A 23,679-nucleotide genomic window follows, 5' to 3' on the forward strand; every position below is an offset into this window, starting at 1 on the left:
TCTGAAAAAAACCCACATTTTTCTGTAGGAGGGAGAATTAAAAGGAAAAACAAAATGCACCAAGAGAAAATATCTTAAGAGGAATTCATCCTAATGTAATCATATCCATCATCTTGTTCTCAGTTGTCCCCACCCTCACAGAAGTCCACAGTTTAGTTACAGACTTACCGATGTGTTCCATTTCCCTTAGATCCCAAGAATGCAATATCAAACAGACCAATTCTTATCAAACAGACCATTTCACTGCATGATGTAGCTAATTATTTTATGTCTAGGTACACAACATTGACCTGAACTTCACTGTCTATTAAACTACGAGCCATTTCACATAGCCTGTAATTAGGGATGGAGATTTTGCATTCTGACATTACAGTCCTACAGTTTCCTCAACTTCCAGAACTAAAGACTGTGTACTTCAAGAGCTTAATCAAAGCCCCTAAAACTCAGCATTTCATTGGCTCTTGGAACATTTCATAGGCAGTAATAAAATATTCTCCGGAGCTGCAGCAAGGCACGTACATGGTATTAGTCTCACTTTGCAACTAAGATGACTGAGAAACAGAGAGAGATTGAATGAATCATCCAAGATCATGCTGGACTTGTCTGACAGTCATAAATAGCAAATCAGGTCTCTGAAAAAAGTAAATAAATCACATCCCTCCCTGCAAGAAACAGAAAAATATTTGGTTCATTCTGACTGTGTGTATCCTCCATGCTTCTGGGTTACAGCCAACAAAGGAAACATTGCTATTCCAAGCAAGGTCATTCCCACAGAAAAACCCAGACAGACCATCAGCTGTAAGTAACAAGTGTACTGAAACAGCATATCCTCACAAGAATTTCATTTGACTGTTTAAGATCCAAGATACTCGTGTAAGGATTTAAGATGCCTCAGTGAGTCTCATTAACCAGAAGAAAACCCCAGCTCCAAATTTACTCATGTTTTCTCATGGGCAGTTATCAAGGCAGGAGTAAAGAGCAAATGGCATTCATCAGGTAGTCACAGGACAGCTAAACATGACAGCCTAGCCAAACTATCTCCAGATATGAAAAAGCAACTTGCCCTAGCCTGAGGCAGGCAACTTTAGCCAAGACAGAAGCAAATGCATGTTGCTGTCTCTTTCTTCAGTGCAGCAGAGCACCTTACCCAGTGCGTACAGTTGTGGAGAAAATGAATGAACCCAAGAGCCGTACTTGCCACAAACACTACAGATTTACCTCCATTTGCTGGGATGCAATACGCAAGTGTAACTGGAAAACAGTATTTCATTTGGGTTAAAAAGGCTGTTTGCTTTTTACTTCTCTTGACAAATCTGACAGGATGACTATCAGATGGAGGTTCAGAGATGGATGTAAAGCAGAAAAAGGCCAATTATCAACTTTTTTTCTGCTCCAAAAATATTTGAAACTGCTTCCCTGTAATGAACAACACAGAAGCATATTATTGAAACCTGAAAGGAGTCTTATCTATGACAATCAGCACAATAATTGGGACAGTTTTCAAAGATAACAAAATCTTTTTCCTCCAAATTTGTGACCGTGGCTCTTCTGATGCCCCTTACTCCTTGAATTAGAAGTCAGAACTTCTATTTGTGAACAATGGCATTCCCAGTGCAGACACAACATGCGCTCTGCAGCCATCCCTGTTGCTATGCTGCTCACACTGGGATGAATAACATGGCTCATGGCTTGTTCAAACAGAAAAATGAAATTGTAAAAGCCAAACTCCTATTGCAAACACAGTATGCACAGCTCTTACTAATCCATCACTACAAGAAAGGGAAATTTGAGCAAAGTTATTATTTGACTGCTTATGACATGTGGAGAATGGAAGCAATCACCAAGTCTGGCTTTTGAATCTATTTCTAGAGCATTGTGCAAACTCAGCCCACAAATGTATCTTCTTCTGTCATAACAAATGCCAGGTTGCCAGGCAAAAATTAGACAAAACTGGGTTTTGAATTACGTCAAGATTAAGAGAATACTAGTAGAGAATGGTAGAGTTATAGTTAAACAGTGACAAAAATGCACCAATAGAATACACACACAAACCCAAGAACAGTGGGCCAGATCCGGTCAGCATAGGAGTCTGTGAAACTCTGCTGAGTTGCTCTGTATGCAACGATGTCAGTAAATTTATGCTAGGTGGAGAGCAGACCTTCCAACTCATGTTAAACACCTAAAGGAAGGCAGATCAACATCACTGTAACCCTTCCCAACCTTCCCCACTCCCCATTTTAACAGAGAAATCCATCCAGACAGCAACTTAGTTCACCTGGGACTGTGCTGCCAACCACAGACAGTACTAAGACATCAGGCTAGAGCAGATGAGTGACTTTTGGCTAAAAGCTAAACAGGGTGAATCCAATTCAGGTTTCAATTTCATTTTACAATTTGTGAAATAGCTGCTAACAAGCAAGAGAACACAGCAATCTTGTATTTTATAAAAGGTATTTAGGTGTGTTATATCTACTATGCAGAAATCCAAATCTGCAGTGCAATATCTGACAACTGAATATAGAAACCCCCTGATCAGGTACAAAAAGTCCTTCTTGTTTTTCAAAATACTAAAGCCCCAAGGGACACTGTCCTCAAGCAATTTCAAGCCACATTTCACAACCCAAGGAGGTGCACAGGTTTATTTTTTTCTTTTCTTTTCCTTTTTTTTCCCCACATTGTTCCCAGAATGGAGCATCCAAACCTTTGAAATTCTCTCATGGCTCATTTGTAGGCATCTCACTGCATCTGAGTGAGTGTGGATGAGAGGAATAATTGAAAACGGGACACGTGGGCATCAAAACAAGCAAAATGTCCCCCTCCTTTCTTTTTCTTCTGGTTCATGCTTCTAAATGAAATCCCAGGCTGTCTTCCAACTGCTACTCAGAGCTGTCACAGAGAAGGAACACGTAGAGAGCACTTAAACGACTGACTGACCTATTTCCATCCTTGTCTGTGCTGCTGCATCTAAACCCTTCGTTCTGAATTCCATGCACATACATGCACACGTGCACAGCAATTTTTCTGAATACTCCCAGAAGGAACTATTTCCAAAGTCTAACCTCATCTCCTAAAGGAGCTCTCTGTAGCCTCCAGAACAGCTGTTAACCCCACGGCCTAAGTGCCCTCCGTAATTAGGTTAACTTTTGGGAGCTCACCCTTTGGGGGAAACATCAAGAGTTCTGGCTCACTACCTTGTCTTCTCTTGTATCAGGTCTGTTCTTGATTGGAAGCTATGTTATATCCAAGGAACCTGTGTACAAGGCTATTTAAATTTCTTTCAAAAATGCAAGCACACAGAACTCAAATGTGCATTGAATAAATCTAAAGTTACACCAATAGTCAAAGCTCAGTACAGAGTCAAAGACCACCAATAGAGCACCCAGACTGAACATCCCTTCCTACAGAACTCTACCCAAGGAACTTCAAGAGTGGCAAAAGGTCTCAACAGCTGATGGGCTCTCCTGTCTTCCTCGTCTCTTTTGAAGCAACAAAATGAACCTTATTGCTCTATGTGACTCCTGTGCTGCTACTATATGTGACTTCTCAAGAAGCAGCAGTCACTGTCTCACTGATCTGGCAGAACCTCAGAGATACAGAGAAGTTAATTGGATGAAATGAGACTTAAAACAACAACAACAACAACAACAACAAAAAACAAACAAAAAAGCTTTATATGAAAAGACCTTCAACAAAACATTTTAATGAAATCACTAATCCACAGCAGTGCAATGGAGAGGCAGCACTATTCTCGATGTTATAGAGAAACCAGTAATGCTTAGGAAAAAAGTTTGTTGTTGTTGTTTCTCCACAACATGCCCTTCATATGCTTCCCCCCTCTTTCCACCCCTTTCAATTAAAAGGGTTATAAAACAAGAAATGAAAAAAATGTTAATGAAGGCAATATAGAGTATTAAAAAAAAAAGATTCTTTTTGAATATGGCCACATTATCCTTTATTGGCCCCTGACAAAGGATAAAGTAAATGTTGTTTCATTATTATTTCTTGTTGTAAGAGCGCTCTGACATGAGTGAGTATAATTATTGTGTCTGTAATTTTGTATCATTCCCTCAGTAAGTTTTTTGTCTACTGAATGTGTTTATTATAATAAGAACCTCTGGTCAGCAGGAAGCCAAGAGCTGCAAAATACTGTTGATAGTTTTGGAGTAGAGCATGCTTCAGTGGAGTTTTAAAAAGCCACACCAAACTGATCTAGAAAACTAAACTTTGAGGAACCCCAAAAATGGTGAAGAACTTCAGAATCTTTGTGTACTCTGAGATGTCACAGAATACCCTTAAATTCTTCTTGCTTGATTTTTATTTGTAGTTGTTTATTTTCAATGCCCAACTCAATGACACCATGCATCTATACATACATAGCCAAATAGGACAAAGTTTGGTTTCCAGCTGCATGCTCCAACGTGAGGACAACCTGCTACTTTCCTTCTTAGCAATTGATGATCTATGCCCAGAGCAGATTTTAGCTCTTACACCCTAGCTCCATTTATTGCCCAGGAATAATACAGAGTATCAAATATCATTATGATTCTGCTCCTCAACATCATTCCCAAAAGACTCCTGAACTTTGTCCCTACTCAAGTCAAAGATCATCACAAAAATACCACACTCATGGCTGTCTCCTCTCATTTCCTACTGGAGCTCACATTTGCTATATTTTGGAGGTGGAAAAAGTCAAGTCCTTGTCTGCAATAGACTCAGCCCATTATAAGATAGCTAATTCTTAATTTCTTGTTAGCAGCCTCTGTCCCACAACATGTTGCTGAAATAATTGACACAGATTAACTTTAAATACACACCCCAGAGCAGCTGTAGCCCAAGTACATAAAATAAGGAAGCAACCTTAGCTGAAAGCTAATTTAAATGCCAAAATAAGTTTGTGAATTTGCACCGAGTCCTCCCTCAGGACTAACCAGGCCTTTACTCCTAATCTCTGAGCAGCAGATTTAGTATTTCAGAAAAAGAGGAAAAAGCAGATGACAGCACCTTCCCTCTTGTTCAGTTCTATATAATGAAAGCCTGCTGTCCATCCTTTTCAGAGATTAAAAGACAGTGAGACTCCTACACAGTTATTAGGGACATGCTACCCAAGCAAATGCCCATTAAATAGTACTCTCTTCAAAAGGAATTTAGTTGTTTAAAAATCTGTGATAAAGAGAGTTCTGAAAACAACTCAAAGCATGTTGACCTTATAGAATGACTGGAAACAGTCTCCAGTAGAGTCTCAAAACATGAAGCTCTTATGGTCTTGTTACTCACAGATCTGAGCATTTATTGCAGAAACTACCATGATCTTATCTGTGATGGCATCAACTGCTCCCAGAAATACATTCTCACATAAAACCATACCCACTTGTGTACAGGATAAGTTTAGAGCTACCTCAACAATTAGAACAGAATAGCTAAATTGGAGGGGACCTACAAAAATCATCAAGTCCAACTGCCTGATCACTACAAGGCTAATCAATAGTTAAAATATATTATTAAGGGCATTATCCAATTGAGCCCTTTAACAGATAGCCCTTTACTGGCTGATAATATTTAATGATAGTTCACAAGCAACCAGAAAAGTTCCATTGATTAAACAAAATTTTAAACAAAGGGAAACATCTCCATGATATTTGCCAAAGGCTTCTTTTCGATACAGAAACTCAGGATTCCAACCTCTGGATAAGTTCAACAGTCTTAAGAGAAAGAGGAAAAAAACCACAAGTACATTAAGGCATAATTCTGTCCTGCAGCTGAATTTCATTCCTCATATGCCATGTATCCTGAGATGCTCCATTCTGCCCCAAAACAGATCTTTACCTAACAGGACAGAGGCAGCTGCTGTGGTCTCAACACTGATGCACTTATGCCTGCAGGCAGTCCCTGGAGAAATTTTACTTGCAGCTGGTTTAGGCTTGTTTGTCCTATTGGACTCATTCACACAAAGGAACAAAATCTGATGGCAGCAGCTGTGTTAGGAAGCCAAGCCATTATCAGCATATATGGGGCAGAACTGGGTGTCTGGCCTGCAGGAGATGAGAAATCCCACCAAGAAGCACGTATATGGCCACCAATAGAGATGCATCCAAATGGAATGAGCAGTAAAACGGGAATCAAAAGAGAAAGCCCGACAGATATGAAAATCCATTTATCTTAAATAAGTGTAGAGTCTTTACAAAGCCTTTTATAAAGCATGCATACATACTATTTACTTTGCTCACGACAACACTTATTCATGGCCTGCTTTCAACATGATTAGTCATTCCCACTGCCACTTTTATATTATAGGTTAGCAATTGCACGTTTTCAATTAAAAAAGAGAAAGAAGTTTTGTTTGTTTATTATTCCTTATCTGAGTGCTTAAACCAAACTCCACATTTAAGCAGCCATTCAGGAATGGCAGGTACAAACCTGTTCTCATTACTATAGTGATGATCAAAGTGGCCAAAGCTGACCTTCATCCTGCTTCTGTGGACCTTACACAACTTTCAAATTAAAATGCTTATACCTTAAAACCAACACCTTCTGTATAATACAGGTTTTCAGGAAAGTATCAGCAAAATTTAACTGGATTTTCTGAGAGATTATGAAGTTTTATTCCTGTGATGTTTCTTCTGTATCCTACTGAGCTTACATGGTATCAAAGCGTAAAGCCCTCTGCATTGGACAGTTGAAAGAAAGAGCCTCCAGCTTCTACTGATTTTAATAGAATTTGTCATTTGAAAGGAAGGAATTGTCTCCAGAACTTGAACTTGTAGAATACTTCAGTTGGATTAAATGACTTTAAGTATACAGTGTGTCTAATTTTTTTAATTCAGATGTCAATAATACTAAAGGAAGACCAAGCGATCATCAGACATAGAGGCTTCTTGCAAAAGAAATCCATCTGCACTGAACAGTGCTTTGAAAAACCTGCATTTGAAAGCTAAAAAGTGGCTAAGTGAACATCTTTCCTGATCTACCACACCCTACATACAAAGATATCTCCCTTGAAGCATTGCTCATTCACAAAAATAACCAATCAGCAATGGTGACACAGACCTGAAAAACCCAGAGTTCTTAGAATATTGATCTAGATTATTTCAGACAGGAATCAGACAAAAGTCTGAGATAAACTCATTGCTTGAAATACCCAGGTTGGATGGATCAAGCCAGCTGAGGTTATCTCCCCTCCAACTTCAAGATGAAAAAGGACTTGACTGAGTTCCTCTAAGGTAGCAGTCATTCGAGTTCTATGGGAATTTATGAATCCTCAGCTGTGTTGTTACTGTTAACAAGAGCTGACAGTTAAATGCATTTCATTAACAGAAACTAGAATAAGAATGACAAGACTTCAGCAGATCAGATCTGTAATTGAAAGGGTGACCAATGTAAGGAATAAGAACTGTCTGCTAGAATTGTGCTTGTTTCTCACTTATACCAATATAACGGTGTGTATCTCCTGGATGTGATCTGTCTTTCTCTCACACTAGTTAGCAAAGCATCAGCAAGATAGAGATGCCAAAAGCAAGCCTACATGGCCATTAGTTTTTCCTGTCAATGCCACAAGTAAACTCTACTGGAAGAACTAAAAACAAACAACAACAGCCAAAAGATTTTAGCTGCTGAAAACATACAGATTTACAAGGGCATAGCAGAAAGTAAAGAAGAAAGACTGGCAGTTTGTCATTTGATTCTTTTCTGTCTTGGAAGAGCAGACAGAAGATCTATCCATGGACAACCACTGGGGTGCAAAACTTGCTGGGGGGGCTTACATGGAATTGATCTTCTCACTGTGTAAGCTCCCTCACTAGCCAGCACTGGCAGAAGATTGACTGGGCCTTGAACACCTGTGAATTTCCAAAACCTACTGAACAAAACCACCTCCAGATGCACAAAATGGCAATTTAATCCAGGTGCAAAAAAACGAGTAGAACCATAGTACTGCTCAGCTGCAACAGAACAGCAAAAATCCTACAGCTAGAACTGAAATAATGCTTGCACTGGGATATGAGTAGACAGAGCTTCACAGTTGTGCCCAAGCAGTGAAGAAACGGAGAACAGAGGAACATCTAGAGGTAATCCATTTTGAACAAACACACCTTTTGGTTCAACCTTCCTTTGCCACTGAAAGCTCCTTCCCCAGCTTCACTTCATCTACAGAAGCCCTACTATCTACTGATATATGAAGATTACTTTTCCTGATTGTATAGTTATCTATTGTACTTCCTGCCACTGACCAGAGGGGAGGGAGAAAAAAAAATAATCACAAAAGAAAGGGAAAAACCCCTACTATTATTCGTCCAATTATATTTAGCACTTTGTCTTCCCTTGCTATAACAGTTCACTTGATTGCCTTGTACACCTGCTGCGCCACACTTTTAGCTCTGAAAGCACTTTAGGAAAGTGAGGATCATTTATGATGTGCTTGTACAGCATCCAGCAGAACAGGATTGTGGCTTTTGATGAACACCACCATCTTATCAGCCATCTGAACATTCAGTCAGCTAGCTTGTTACAATTTTAATTAATATACAACGTTTATTATTAATAACACAAAATATGGGAAGTTTCGCACGCTTCTATGTCACCCTTCTTGCAGCTCTTGAGGTTCCCAAAGATGCACTCAATCTTGCCCTAAGACTTTCCATAATGCAGACTACTTGCTGTCCTGCACAGGATCAGATCACAGCTCAGCCCACTTCACAACTAGGGACTGGGCTAGTTTACAAGGAGAAACCATTCCCTCACCTAGCTGTTACTTGGAGATCAGATACAAGGCCTCTATCTTTCTTTCATCGCAGAGGCATCACACAGAGGCACCATGGAGAAGCTGAGACTCTTCCTAGATCCAACAGATCTGGCAGACTCCCAGGATAACTGCTATGTTAGCCTCAGGGTGCTGGAAAGCATCATCCTTATGCAAACACTGGGCTGTCTGAATGGCAGCAATGAAAGGGAGGGGGTAGCTAAACCTCCCCCACCACAACAGCATTCCAGTGTTATTAGAAATCCAGCTGTTCTCTACAAACAGGCAGGATTTACTGTTCATACTTTGGTTAAAGAGACAGATGAAATTCCCCTTCCCCATCCATTATCACTGTATAATCTATACAATTCATCAGCTCAATGGCTGTGCCAGTAAAGAAAAGGGAAAGAGAGCATTAGTATTCAGAGCATACGCACCACACAAGACAGCAGGCTTATGATCTGTGCAACCTGAAATAAGCACTTCTCTTCCCTGGGGACGTGGGTTAACACTGAGTAGCTGCATGTTAAGTCACGTATACTTCTATTAATATACATCCTTTCCAATCTGTGAGGGAAAGAAGAGGCAGAATACCTGTCCCACTCACGCTAGCAGAGATGGCTACTGCTTGTGTGATTCAGCACTGTGTGTCCACAAATGTCACATCCATCCCTTTCCTAACCACAGCCCATCCATGTCAGCATACTTCCTCCAGCTCCTGGGCACCAACCAGGCAGAGCCATCAGCTGTCAATCAGATGTCACATACACCTCCTCCCAGGGCATCCTGACATCTCCCCTCTGCCTGGTGCCAGAGGCAGCAGGCAAAAGGTAATCTACTATGAGATTAATTGCTCCCGCTGCCACGTCAGCACCGTTATGTTGGCTGCTGTATTTTAAGGGGGTGGAGAGGGGAAGGGATTTCATGAACAGTTTTTCACCACATATGTAACAGGACATAACAGCTGCCTAGAAACAGCTCATCTCCAGCCCCTGACTTGTGAAGCCTCTGAATGGGCAATTAAAATAACCATTTGCACCTACTAGCAAACGATAAACCTAAGAAAGAGATAGTATAGACAAAGTTGTTTGTGAACATACCAACAGCACTCAGGAAATCAGTGGTCATCCTGTCCTTCATTTCTAGGGTGTCCAGAATAGCTGCATAACAGCTACCGACATCTCAGCCTCCAGCTTCAGAATTGCCTTAAGCGCATTACACTCAAGCCAACAATATGAGGGATCTGTCCCTGCTGTGGTCCCATTTTCCTGGCTGTGCAAGAAGCCAAGTGAAAAACATTTTGCCAGGCTCGATTTCTGCAGGATCAATCCTTTTCCAGCTCATAGCACTACCATACAAGCACAAGTCATGGCACAGAGGAGATGGCAGGGATGTTGTGGCCAGGAGAGAACAGAACTGAACTGCCCCTTCAGCTGCCAGCACACACTTTCCTTAGCTTAAAGCAGCTGTGAAATGGCAGTCTCCTATATCTATCTACTTCAGCAACAAAGATTTGTGTACTAGTGGCTACAGGAAAGGTTTGTTTTACAGGCATAACCTAAGTTTTCAGACAAACACCTTGAAAACTCCTTCTAAGATTCAACACAAAGTTCATCATCTGAGAGACTTCACCTATGTGAATTAGCATAAGGTAACCTTTCTTCTGCATAGAGGTGATACATCACAACACCAAACCACTTAGATCCATTACTAGAAAGCACCAAAACAAGGTCCTCTGTGTCACCAAGATTAGAGATTCTGCAAGTCAGTGTGCTAGCCAAGATGTGTAAAGGCATCTTTACACTCCCCGGAAGTGATGCACATCGTTAGGTTATTGAATGCCGTTTTAATAACACCATATTGTTTTAGATAATGGCATGTTTATTATTTAGATTTATCCCAGGATTTTATTTCATGTTATATGACACTGCCCTTAGGTCTAATATCGTAAATTATACAGCAAGCTGTCATCATTTTAAGTGCCACCATTTAAAACAAACAACAACATCAACAACAAAAAACAACAGAGCAGCTGCCACAGCAGAAACCAACAAAAAGCAACGTAAACAAACATCCCCTTAGGCTGCTATTGTTTTCCTAATAACTTGGATGGGATTTCCCCCTCACTACCCACACAGCAGCAGATGGAACAGGAATACACTGCATCTCCATTGATATGTGAGAAATTCTTCCACCATAAGCTGAAGGTGAACACAAAACCCTTTGCTTGTGTAACATCATAAATACTGACCAGAAGCAGAGACTTACAGAGGCCATGGGGGGGGAATCAGTGACTGCTGATGGTCTTACGTAAATAGGGACCTTGTTTTCATCAGCTGCTTTGCCTGAAAAGTGGCAGGCAAATCTGTTGGTCTAGGTAATCAGATGCTAATTAAATAAGGGAGATGTGCAGAATGGACACAATGGAAAAGTTTTTAAGATACTACCTGTGGTGAAACAATCCAAAAATAGGATACAAGCTAAGTACCTGCTGGGTGTTCCTATGCTTATGGATAGAAAACAAAACCCCTTCCACGCTATCCCTCTAAGTTGTTCCCTGGAATGAACAGCGGGTGATCTCATTAATGCAAAAGTTGACCTCAAATTGGTCATTTCTACATTAAAATATTTTGCAGTGCACATTTTTCACTTACTTCTGGCAAAGACAAATCTTCTTGGCATGAACCATCAATCAAATGTACCGTGGTAAAGCTAAAATATGACAGTAGACTGGTTGCTTCCCCCGGACCAACGGACAGCAACATCTAGGAACCCCTCCAGAGCCAGGAGAGAACAGCCAAGTTTTTCCATGCTAGACAGAATACTCTCAAAGTGAGGGAAGGAGGCAGCAGTCTAGTGAGAGTACAACTCTGATCAGTCGCCCTGATAGCACAACATCTTGAATCCCAATTTACAGCCTGGCTGTAGTTGTTCAAGAGCCCTTTCCTGAACCAGATCTTCAGCAAAGCATCTGTATCATTAATGTTATTTGGGGGAAAAGAGGAGACAAAGCCTTAGGACTTGGAAGCTGGATCCTACTACTAACACCTATGCAAACATTTCCCACACCATGCAACATCAGCCCACAGCTGCTGCAGAGACACCTGCTAGGGCAGGAGGATCTCTGGTGTAACTGTGGAAAGGTGCAATTCAAGTTAGAAGCTTGTTCTGTCCATGCAGGCAAATGGCTGCAGATTGCTGATAAAAAGGCTGCTATGAGGAAGCCATTTCTTACACCTGCCTCTGGAAACAGCTCAGAAAACCACACCAGTGGATGGCACCTGCAAATACATGCCATACTTCTCAGGTAGTGTCACAGCAATAACTTCCCATGTCTGGCAAATAAGGCTGTTGGAGCAGCCTTCCAGCCTAAAAGCCACTGAGGGTGGCCTGGCAACTGCTGTTCAAGAGGCAGAGCTCAGTTTGATACATCATGAGATAGTGACCAGCTCCAAGTATTTCTGCCTCCTCTCACTTTGAAAAACAGAAATAAAACAGAGCTTTGATCACATAGGTATATTTAAAGTTGTCATTTTTCTAAGCAATATTGCTTGGTACTGACATAGTGCCTCAAAGCAAAGGAATGTTTAACCACACACTAATAAACGTAAGGTCCACAGCTAATCTTATTTATGAAATCTAAGCATTCCAAAATTGCAGCTAAGGAAACCAAAGCTCAGATCCACTGTAAATAGGCTGAAGTTAACTGCAATTCTTTTGCAGATTAAAAAAATAACAACAAAATATCTCAAATACCAGTGACTTTGCTCCTTCATTTGCTACTATGAGCAAGAGCTCGAATTACCATTCAGACATACAAGCCTAGACAGAGGACAGAGAAAGAGAAGGAAGTACAACATTTGTTGGCTTTATAGCTGAAAGTAGAGCAAAAGAGTCCAAATAAGATCATTCAGATCTAAGATTAGCTATTCAGGAGAGTTGGAAAAGAAATGAGCATTTGATCTGAATTGGCATTAGCATCCCTACTTATTGTAAATATATTTCATAAGAGAAAGATATGCAAAAATGAATTCAGTGAAAGTCAAGAATAGGCTCCTACAGCAACACACAGACATAAATGGCACTCGGGTACAAAACTTCGATTCACTTGGCTGGGATTCATGAGTTGGGTGCTTATCCTCTGCATAACAGCTCAAAGGTAATAATCACAAATGGTCCTATTTAAACGGAAAATAAATAGCCCTGTCTCTTTAAGGACATCATGTCTCATTCTCAGTGGAATAATGGCAGATATAAAAAAGCTATGATTTCAATATTTCTCATTATGACTTCTCTCCCTGCTTCTGTAAAAATAAAAGGCTACTCTGTAGTCCCTGATCAATCTAGCTAAAAGAGAAGGGTTTGCTTATAACAACAAAATAGCAGCTCCAATGCTAGTTACGTATTCATCACATGTGAGAATGGTCCCATAATGCTGCCTTCAAGGCCTTGCAACAAGTTGTATTAAATTAGGTAGTTGTTTTTTTGTTGGTTTTTTTTTTCTTCCTTTACCAAAAGCAAAATAAATATCGCTTTATTTAATGCTACTAAAAGGTTCAGATTCAACTGGAACCCCAAGGCATGTGGCATTGTTGTTAAAGCACATATACTGACTCTATTGATTGGTGCAGTCCTCTGTGCAAGAGAATTTGTCACATCAATAGCAACTGAAAAATACTCAGGAGCTGTAATACGGTTTAAATGAGCAGTTACCACATCCATATAAAGAGCATTTTCAATGGCAGTAGATAAGAACCCTTTTGCAAGCCTGGTATTTGTTTTAAGATAAAAGATGACTATATTTTTAATTTTTTTTTTTTTTTTAACAAAAAGAAACTCTTGTTTGTTTAAATTAATACTGACCAAAGCCAGTAACTATGATCACTGCTTTATGATTGCAGCATTATGGGCAATAAGAGCCACCATGGAAAGAAAGCATCCAAGCAAGAGAGGAACAACAGTGCTGCTTGCTTTCCTGGACTTTTCCAGTGCTGATGCCTAATCACACCTGATCACAACTGAGGATCCACTTCAGACTCTGCTCTCCATGTCCCCAACTTAGCAAATACTGGAAAATCCACAATAGATCCAAATGACCACCAGGGAGAAGGACATCACAGACCACTTCTGAACATTGCTTAATTCCAAGCAGAAGCTGGGGGGGAGGGAAAGCTTCTCTTCTTCCATGCCTCATCCCCTCCCACCTCCATAAGGAAGAAGGTGATGCAAGGAAAAGGCTGATGCTAAATGTGACATAGGCAGGAAGAGAAAGTTGCTTAGTGCCCTAAGCAACATACGATCTAAGTTAAGAATAAAAACAAAGAGAATGATGGGCCACTTAGAAGTGGGTGAAGCTGACAGCAGCCTGACATAGGCAGTGTTTCCCAGAGGAAGGCAAGTGCCAGAGCTCACCTTATCTGAGCTCAACAGGACTGGTACTAGGAAGATGGATCCACTACACGTAACTAATGAAAAAGAAATCCCATCAGCTCAAGAAAAGTATGGGAAGCTGTGAAAATACATGTGAGAAAGAACATTATGAGCATCTCCAGCTCTGACCTTTATCTTGGCACCATCCCCTGCTGCACTGGTGGAAACTGAACTTGTGAGGTTGATGTAGCACGGCTGTTCTCACCCACCGACCCTTGGAGATGTATAGCCTCTGCTTTGGTCACAGGTGGATTAAAAATCAAACAAGCAAAAACCAGAGAAAACTCATCGCAGGAAACAGATCTCCATTTCATGCAATTGGAAAATGTCTTTTCTTTTTTTTCTTTTAAATAATATGAAATAGTCTTACATTTTCAGGATGCAGAACATACTTTTTGCAGCAGTGTATTTTTAGAGCATAATTCTCTCTCAATCAAATCCTTTCGTCCCTTGGGTTAACGTACCACCAACATTTTTGTCACCCAAGCAAAATCCCACTGAAGGCAGACGAGAAGCGGCATGTGCTGCGAGTTTTGAAGGAGATGAGAAATTTCACACTATCCTGATATCTTCTGGGTAACTGCTTATTTTATGATGACTAATAGGCAATTACTATGGTAATACTGCAATACAACATGTGTGAGGTTTGGGAATGAGAAATTATAGGTAACTACTTTGGACTCATTTCTATGGTAACAAAAAGTAATTGTCATTAAATACCAGTTATAGTGCGGCTGTACCTGGTAATTATAGATTTTTTTATGCCCAGTAACATAAATAAAACCAATAAATTTATTCAAAAGGTCCATGATTGTTTACTTATATGCTGTTATATAGAATACACAATGACAAACGTCTAATTAGGAAAAATAAACTCCATCGAGAGCTTCATCTTGTCATCTGAGATGGATACTCAGTTTTCCAATTCAAAGCAATGCATGTGTTTCACATTCATGAAATGAAGCTGGGAAAAAAAACCTTCCCCATCACAAAAAGACAAGAAAAATAATCAAGAGATGTTAGGCAAATGTCCACATGCAGATAAACAGCCATGTCTCACAAGAAGTCAAGTGACAGTATGAATGACATGGCACATCCAGCCACTGTGAACAGTGAACAATTACACACGTGGGTCTATATAAACACATCCTCTGAAAGTGTAAGTATCAAAGACCAAAAGACAGCCACCCAGTGTTACAAGATATAGTTCTAATTCAAAGCTAAGACGTTTTGGTTAAAATCCTCTTATGCTTTTACTGTCAAATGACCCTTCAACCATTACATGCGAATATCAATGTTTTATTATTATTCACAGAAATAAAGTTCACAAAAAACCTTTGTAGGATCAGTCTGAGGTATTTAATTTGATCTGAAGCAAAGTTTCCTCATTTTATTTCAGACTCTTCAATAGGGACCTTAACGAAAGAGTTTTTAAACAGATCATGCCATTATTAAGTAAACAAAAGATTGTCCTTAAGAAATGATACAACTGATCACTTTGTTTCTCTAAGCTTTCCTCTCTCACTATTTTCTCCTCATAGAACAAATTGTCAAATTCAGCCCACTTCTGCAAGCAGTTTCTACAAAACTATATTTCCAGGGCTAAAATATACCATTTGCCCAAAACATTTAATCCCCAAACAGCTTTTATTTCCATATAAGCTCTGCCGCCACTTACAGTGAATCTGGCTTTACAATCTCAGTAGGGTTTGGCTTCCTTTCCAACCAACAAATTGTTTTGTTGTGCCCTCACACAAGAAAGTAGGAGACTGTACTGGCTTCAGAACCATCATAGCTGACAGTGGAACAAGAAAGGATCAGAACTGGCATGTGCCCTCTTCCCCCATCCACACAAACTCTTAAAGTAGCCCCTATAATCAAAATAGGATAATCTCGTGATGACATATCAGAACATTTCAGCTAATTCATGGCTTTAATTTAGAGAAGGATGGCACTGCCACAGCAAATATATCAAAGGCAACACAGAAACACTAAGGAAGGGGATCATTAGTGGGTCATGCAACAAAGCCTTTAGAAAACAGTCAGGATATTTCAAGTGCCTTGTCATGGCATTTCTGAGACATCTCGGTGAAAATCTGCCCAGACTAAGAAATACATCCCTTTTAGTGCTAGTATGGGGTTTCATCTCTGGAAGGTGAGACTGACAAATTGGAACTAATCTAAGACAGTGTGGTACAGTCATCTTGCCTGCAGGGACACATTTCAGCATTCAACTGCAGAATGCCAGCTTAAGAACAAGATCTCGATAAAGGAAAGTTCAGGCCAAGCCTGGGGATGCACGACTTTTAAAGCAAGAACACGTTTTTTTCCTTAGTCTAACTCCACCTCCCTGGGGATGGTAATAGATTCAGAAGATGATAATGCTATAGCAGAAGTAGAGAAAAGTCAAGAAACGTCTCTTCTCAACAGCAGTATTCCTTTACTTTCTAAAACTGTTTCACAGTTTAATTCATCAGAGTGGGATGGAGAAGTGCACAAATCTACCAATTTTTTGCCATGGTCTTTCACGATGGAAAAGAAACAAGTTATGCTCCATCCCCATCAAAAAGGGTCTTTCAATTTTGTTGAGAGCTGCGGACAAATCACCAGCCAGAACAGAGGGACAACCATGCTGAAGAGCCATGGCTTTTTTTTTCCCAACTGCATAGGCCCACAGACATACTTCCCAAACACTTGCACATACTTGAATACATCAGTAAAGATTAGCAATCTTTTTTTTTTTCTTGCATTACTTCTGATATCAAAGGAATTCAGACCCATGATATTTTCTTTTAGAGTCCCCTCAAAGTATGTGCAACATAGAAACAACATTCGTCACAGGTGTTTCTGTGCCGTGAGCAGTCATGTTTTATAACCGTGATATTAAACTCACTTGTTGCTGGTTATGAACATTTCACCACAAGAAAGTCCCTGTAGAATCACAACCTATTTGGTCTGTTCCCTTGAGAATGAGCAACAATGTATAGATAATAGACAATTATTGGTATTATTATTTCAGTTTTGGCTTAAACTCCTAGATCTCAGTTCACAAGCAACTCAGAACAAAGGAAAGAAAAAATATTTCAGAGAGTTGCACAGGGCCACACCATCCACAAGAGTCCTTCATCTCCAAAAGCAACAACAAAGAAAAGCCCATCAGCCAAACGTTGCCATATTGCCCTGTGCAAATATGTATGCAGAACATAAGAACTAGTACATCCCATCACCTCTACAAGAACTGCTGACACACTCAGGCTTTTAATGGTGCTCTCTACACCTGGGATTTCAGAGGACAGCAAAGTCCATCTGAGAGCATACTTTCCCAGTTCTATGAAGCCGTGTCGTGCTGGGGTTAAAACAAACTCTCTCCCCATGGCAGAGGATCAATTTACAAAGTCAAGCATGAGGTTTAATTACCCATTTCATTATCCTAACTTGCATAGCTCTGAAAGTGCACCTTCAATGAACCAAAGAAATAGTAGCTGCTGTTCTGAGAAAGCAGGAGATAACAGGAAGGAGAAGTTCAAATGAGTAGAAACGCTCTTGCTGCCTATGGCACCACAAACTTTGTTTGCAAGCCAAGGAGGATTGCTCCCAGCTGATACCTCTGTGTTATACCATGCCGTACTGAAGGTTTCTGAAAGTTCTATTTATGTGCTAATCCGAACAAAGTCCCAAAGAGATGAAACAGACTTATCTAGTCAATCACAGAGAAGCCAAAGAGTTAAAATTGCAAACACTAGCAATTGATCCTCAGAGATTTTTTTTTTCTCTTTAAATTCATCCAGCAAATTCAAGCAAATAAATTTTGATGTGCTTGTGGATTTTGTATGAGCAGGAAATAAAGTGTTTGTTGTAAATTATTCACTCAGCACTAGTTAACTACAACGCCGGCACATTACTGGGCTTTTTCATATTCTTCTCAAGATAATAGGTAGTATTTTGCTTCTTATCCTCATTTTTAACTTATTAGTTACGTTAGGTCTTTTGTAAATAAAGAATTGCAAGGAAATCAAATGCTTTTCCAGCTACCTCATTAAAAGTCCTTTTAGTTCAGGAGGGCTGAAAATTCTGCATATCATGAAAGGCTTAAACAATAGCGTAATACCAGGCTCAGCAATTCCAGATGAATTCACTTGCCCTTTTGTAATACCTGGGTTCCCAGATGGCTCTTCAGGTTATAAGCCATATGCATGTCTAAAGCTGCGCGCCTCTCAAAGGGTATAAATAACAATGCGGGAGAAAAACCTACAGGGCAGGTGAATTTATGGCAGGAAAAGAAAGCTACTTAATTGCAACTGGACTTGCCTGGGTGCAGGGCACCTGCAACAAGATAATGTAGTATCAGATTGTAGAGCCATTTTAGGGCTTCATTCCTATACGGTGACACAGCCATTATAATAAATTCCTGGTGCTGTGAGACACCACTACTGCAATATTGCTCTCTGCTTTCGGATTAGCTGAACTGGGTGAGTATCGGTGTAGCTGGAGGGTGACTATTTGTCCTTGGAAGTTTGACATATAAAACTTGCATAAGCGTGCTGAAATTACCCAGGCAGTTTCCTAATACTTCAGTTTAGGAAGCAACAAAGCACAGGCAGGCTGAGAATCATGCCTGAAAACAAAGAACAGAGCCAGCAGCACCAAGCTCTGCAACTTCTATCTCCTTCCTCAGTGGTCTCCCATCCGCACAATAGTCTTATTCTGCTTAGCAATGCAAAAGCTAATTAGATCAAACCTCAAAGTAGCCTGGCTTCAGAGCATAGTGTTATTTAGTCTTGCACTGTAAGCAAAACCACATACACTATGTATTACAATTCTCAAGGGTTTCTCCAGAGAACTATGTGGTAGATGTAATTGCCCCCACAAACTAATCATCAGCTTATCAACTGCTTTTCATTATCACCTCCAGCAGCACATCTATTTTGTAAATAAATGCATGAAGAACAATTTTAGAGAAAACAAAAGATTATCTGGTTAAGTTCTCAACAGAGGAGGAGGTAAAGCAGTAATTCAAATACCAAAACGAAGCAAAATTAGCATAGGGCGGGTGATTATTCCATTCTATGTATCACTATCTATCACAGTACAATAATAGACTGAATTCTGTGACTTTAATGGATGATCTGGGTAGTTGAAGGAAACTCTGATTGACTGACACATTTACAGAGAGGCTGATGAGCAGCATAATGAATGCATTTATAAAACATAGCTGAGGTCTAGCTCCACACTCCCACACATAAAAGAGGTCTGTAGAGCAGATATCCTTCTGTCTTGGGGAGTTGCTGCCTACTCCCTGATGCAAGCAAGCAAATTTGCCATTGTGTCCCCTTCCTCAATGGGAATTTCAGGAAGCTTTATAGTCACATGGGAACCTCCAGTTTAAAAGAAATGAATGAAAATAAGCCATTTGGTGACAAAACAGGGTAGTGTGTATAAGGTAGATATAACAATATAGAGATTAATTCTCCATATCATACCTGTAATTTCCTAGGTATACTCCATCAGGATTGAGCATAGGTGCAATCTTGAACACCAGGTGGTCTCTCAGTACTTTTGCAATAGGATGCTGGCTCACAAGGAAATCAATTATACCTGAGAAGAACAAAAGATGAACTTGAAGACAGAGTTTTATAGCATCAATAATTTCCAGGTATCTATCTGAAAACTCACATATAAAAGATTAAAGTGATCATTCCTCTTTGTTTCCTGGCAATGTTCTGCTGCAAACAGAACCAGCCACCAGCAATCACATAGCAGATTTACTTTAAAAAATATCTCCAGAAATAACAACATTAAGAATAAATATCCTTAGTCCATCTTGATAACTCAAGTATAGTATGACCACAATATTATAACCAGCCAAGTTACTGCTCATAGGCTTAATCACAGTAACAAACATTTTTCCTCTTAAGTGGTAAAACTGAGAACTAATGGCTAGTTTAAATTTCACACCTTACATGGCCAGAGTGTATGTACATGGGCAAGTACTGCCACTCAGCTCATGAGTGGCAGTCTGATTACCTGAACTGCCTCAAATTTGTTCAAGCAGGTATCTAGATCTGCCCTAGACACAGAGATTGGGTCATCTGAATGTGTAAAGGGGTATTAAATGTCCTGTTCTATTTGGGAGAGTTTCATCAACTCTGTACCAGGCACAGGAAAAACCGTGGGATTGATAGTTTGGAATTCACAAGGTCAGATTCATCATTTGCTTTACACCCATACAAACCAGGAGCAACTCCACTTCATCAAGGCAGATCCTTTATTGCAGCAGCAAGGCAAATGACAGATCCTAACCCCATTTCCTCCAGACACATCCAGCATCAGACCCCACCAGGGCTCCTGCCTCCAGGCTTGTGCTCAGGGGGCAACTCATCCTCTCCTTGCTCCGAGCTTAGCACTGGGGCAGGAGGCAGGAAGCCTAGCAGTTCCACTCATTGCTTATTCTCCCACCGAGCTGGTACTGACAGGAATAGTTTCCAGGGAACAAATGTTGAGATAAATTGAGTTCCTGTGTAATCTCAGGACACCCACAGATAGGTCATGACAATTTGCTATTTATTGTAATGTCCATCCTGTGAAGCAGGAGCCACTTACTGAATTTCCCCAGAATAAATCAATCACCGTGCTCTAGTAACTGGATAAAATTAAGCAGAGAAAAATTAAGGCTGATCATGAGTAAAATTTCACTAATGGCAAGCTCTATTATACTGTGGAATCATCTCTCCAGGGGAAGAGTGGAACCCCATCGTCAGAAACATTTAATGTTGGGCAAGGCAAATCCCTAGGGAATAGGTATAACAAGCAATAGTTGAGCGCAGAAGAGATGGCATGGGCTAACTAGCTGACTTCATTAAGTTGACTTGAAACTTGATTCCTTATGATATAGTAAAAATATTTAGAAAAATACAAACTAAAATCCAAATATGTGCCATGTTAAAAACACTTGCTTATATCTTGGTTGAAACACTCAATAAAAACAGGACCAAAATGTCACACTTTGTACTGGTTCTTCATTTGGCCTAAATCATAAGGCCCACTTTGTATTTCAAATATTAACAAATTTAAACTTATGTTGTTATTGGAATTATTTCTAATCTATTGAAGTATAAGGGGTAAAATGAAGTTTATGAAATGCCTAAAGTGGTCAAGGTGTATCTGATTGTAAACATCACCAGTCTTTTTATTAGTGACTAAGCTTGAAAATTAAACCCTTTCTGCAACTGGGTCTTCCACAGAAAAAGGGACTAAGCCTGAATTTCTGAGGCAAACTAGCAAATACATGATATTCCTCATGAAATGTGTGGGGTTCTTTTTGCAATTATCTCTTCCCAGTGAAAGAAACTGAACACCAATCTACTTTGGGACTGGCGTTTTGTCTTTTGTTCATTATACAACAGCAAAACAAGAAGAAATGACACCGTTGGACCCCAAATAACCAGGTTTCCTATATGCTGGTTTTTGATTTAAAAAGCTTGCAACTAGACTGAAAACACCACAGCAGTTTGTATTTTCTTTAAGATATGGAAGAGTTAGCCACCCAGAAATAGAATCATAAAGGCTGGAAAAGACCTCTAAGGTCATCTAGTTCAACCATCCACCTACCACCAACACTGCCCACCAAATCATGCCCCTAAAGTACCACATCTACACATTCCTCGAACACCTCCAGGGACAGAGACTCCACTACTCCCCTGGGCAGACTGTGCCAGAGTTCAACCACTCTTTTGGAGAAGATTTTCTAATATCCAATCTGAATCTCCCCTGGTGCGCCTTAAGGACATCACCACTCATCCTGCTACCGTTACCTGGGAGAAGAGGGCAACACCCACCATACCACAACCTCCTTTCAGGGAACTGTAGAGAGAGATACAGTCTTCTCCACTTCTCCAGACCGAAGAAACCCTGAATCCCTCATTCAGGACATAGCACGAGAGCCCAGTGTCTCAGAGCTTTGCTCTGAATGTAACTACGCCAAGGAAGAGCCTTGTCCAGAATCTGCTTGCTTTCCTCCTGTTACTGATGCATCCATACTGACAGAACTTGCAAAGGCAAAGCAGCAACTAGAAGGTGCAGTTGTCAGCTTTGCAAAGTGTATTATTATTCCCTAACCAAGCAGATGCTGTAGCATGCTACATGAAAGGCTCTATATAAGCATGTTATGAGTGAAGGCTGGCTATTCACAACACACTGTTGCACCAAGTACACTAGACATGAAAAAAAAATGATCTTGGACACACAGCAGATTGGTAGAAAATCAGACCCAGTATCTCCCAGTGTATCCTCAATCTATTGGGACATTCTGCAGTCACAATCACCCAGTCAGAAATGGTATACTCTATTTGCATATTAAGGAGAACATATTACTTAAATCTGACCAAGTCTTACCCCATGATAGAAGTACAAATCAAGTGTTAAAAACAACTGACAAACAGTAATCTAGCTTGGAAAAGCAAATCCAAGAAGCACAGGAGAAGCACTAGATGAAAATGTACATGAACCTCACCATAAAATTATTGTAAGCATCCAAATAATCAATACGATTAGCATGGACTTTTGTCTTTCAGAGGAACCTGATGGGCTCTGGATCAATAACATTTAAAGTAAAAAGACAGATATCAGACTATTAAAAAAAAAAAAATCATACCAGAGAACCTGGTCTCGTTAATAAATCAATACAAACTAAATTTTACAGCTTCTGTAATCAGCAAGAGACATATCAGTGTATCTCATTAGGCTGGGGTTAGGAATTTGGCAGCAACCAAAGCCCATTTAATATCATTTACTTCAAGGCAGACATGGCAATACAACAGATGCCCTAATTTATTTGTTGATCTTTGTATTAAAATAACAGTTTGCTGGTAAACAGGAAGGGTAATGATGCCAGTCACCCTTGTTAGTGGCTAATAATTGCTTAATTTGTCCACTAATTGACCTGTGCTACTGTTGAAGCACTGGATCATGTTGCAGGGCATGAAGTAAACAAGGCCACTGTAATGTTACTTTAGAGAATGACTTCTGGAAATAGAACTACTTATTGCTATAAATTTTCTCTTCACAGATGAGCAGATTAATTGGTCTGCCAATTAGTTTGCTATTAAAGAAAAAAAACGGCTGCCCACAGATTAGTTGGATCTTCGAACCACAAGCCCCAGTTTGGGTCAAATGAAATAATCCAATCTGAATCAGTCACACCATCTACGAAAAATATGACAAGTATTATTTAAAACAACTCTCTACAGCTAGAGGTCAAAGAAAATGTCCCATTAACTGTGCATTGTCTCTTCAAGTCACTTTAAGGTAAAACAAAGAACTCGATGGAATAGGCCTACTCAGGCACATGACAATGTGTAAAAGTTGGCCAATTAAAAGAAGCAAACAAATAGAGAGGGTTCTTTTGGTTTTTTCAGGGGGTTATATTCCTTTCTGGAAAGTAATTAAAATAATCGTTTTTTAAATAATAACATGCAATTATAGATGCTGCCTTGAACCAGAACAGCTCAGAAATCAGCAAT

At 40.0% G+C, this 23,679-nt stretch overlaps 1 protein-coding gene across 1 annotated transcript in view; it reads right to left on the reverse strand.

The window, feature by feature from the left end:
• LOC107317605 (BEN domain-containing protein 5) overlaps window positions 1-23,679 on the reverse strand; it is a 799,506-nt gene that overhangs the window by 152,739 nt on the left and 623,088 nt on the right. Inside the window, exon 8 of the mRNA XM_015870494.3 lies at window positions 19,642-19,756. Within this exon, the coding sequence (XP_015725980.1) occupies window positions 19,642-19,756 (115 nt within the window). The remainder of the gene's footprint in view (window positions 1-19,641; window positions 19,757-23,679) is intronic.

Source organism: Coturnix japonica, chromosome 11 (genome assembly GCF_054131305.1).
Source record: "Coturnix japonica strain WE chromosome 11, WE-NBRP24, whole genome shotgun sequence".
In the NCBI taxonomy this organism is placed as follows: Eukaryota; Metazoa; Chordata; class Aves; order Galliformes; family Phasianidae; genus Coturnix; species Coturnix japonica.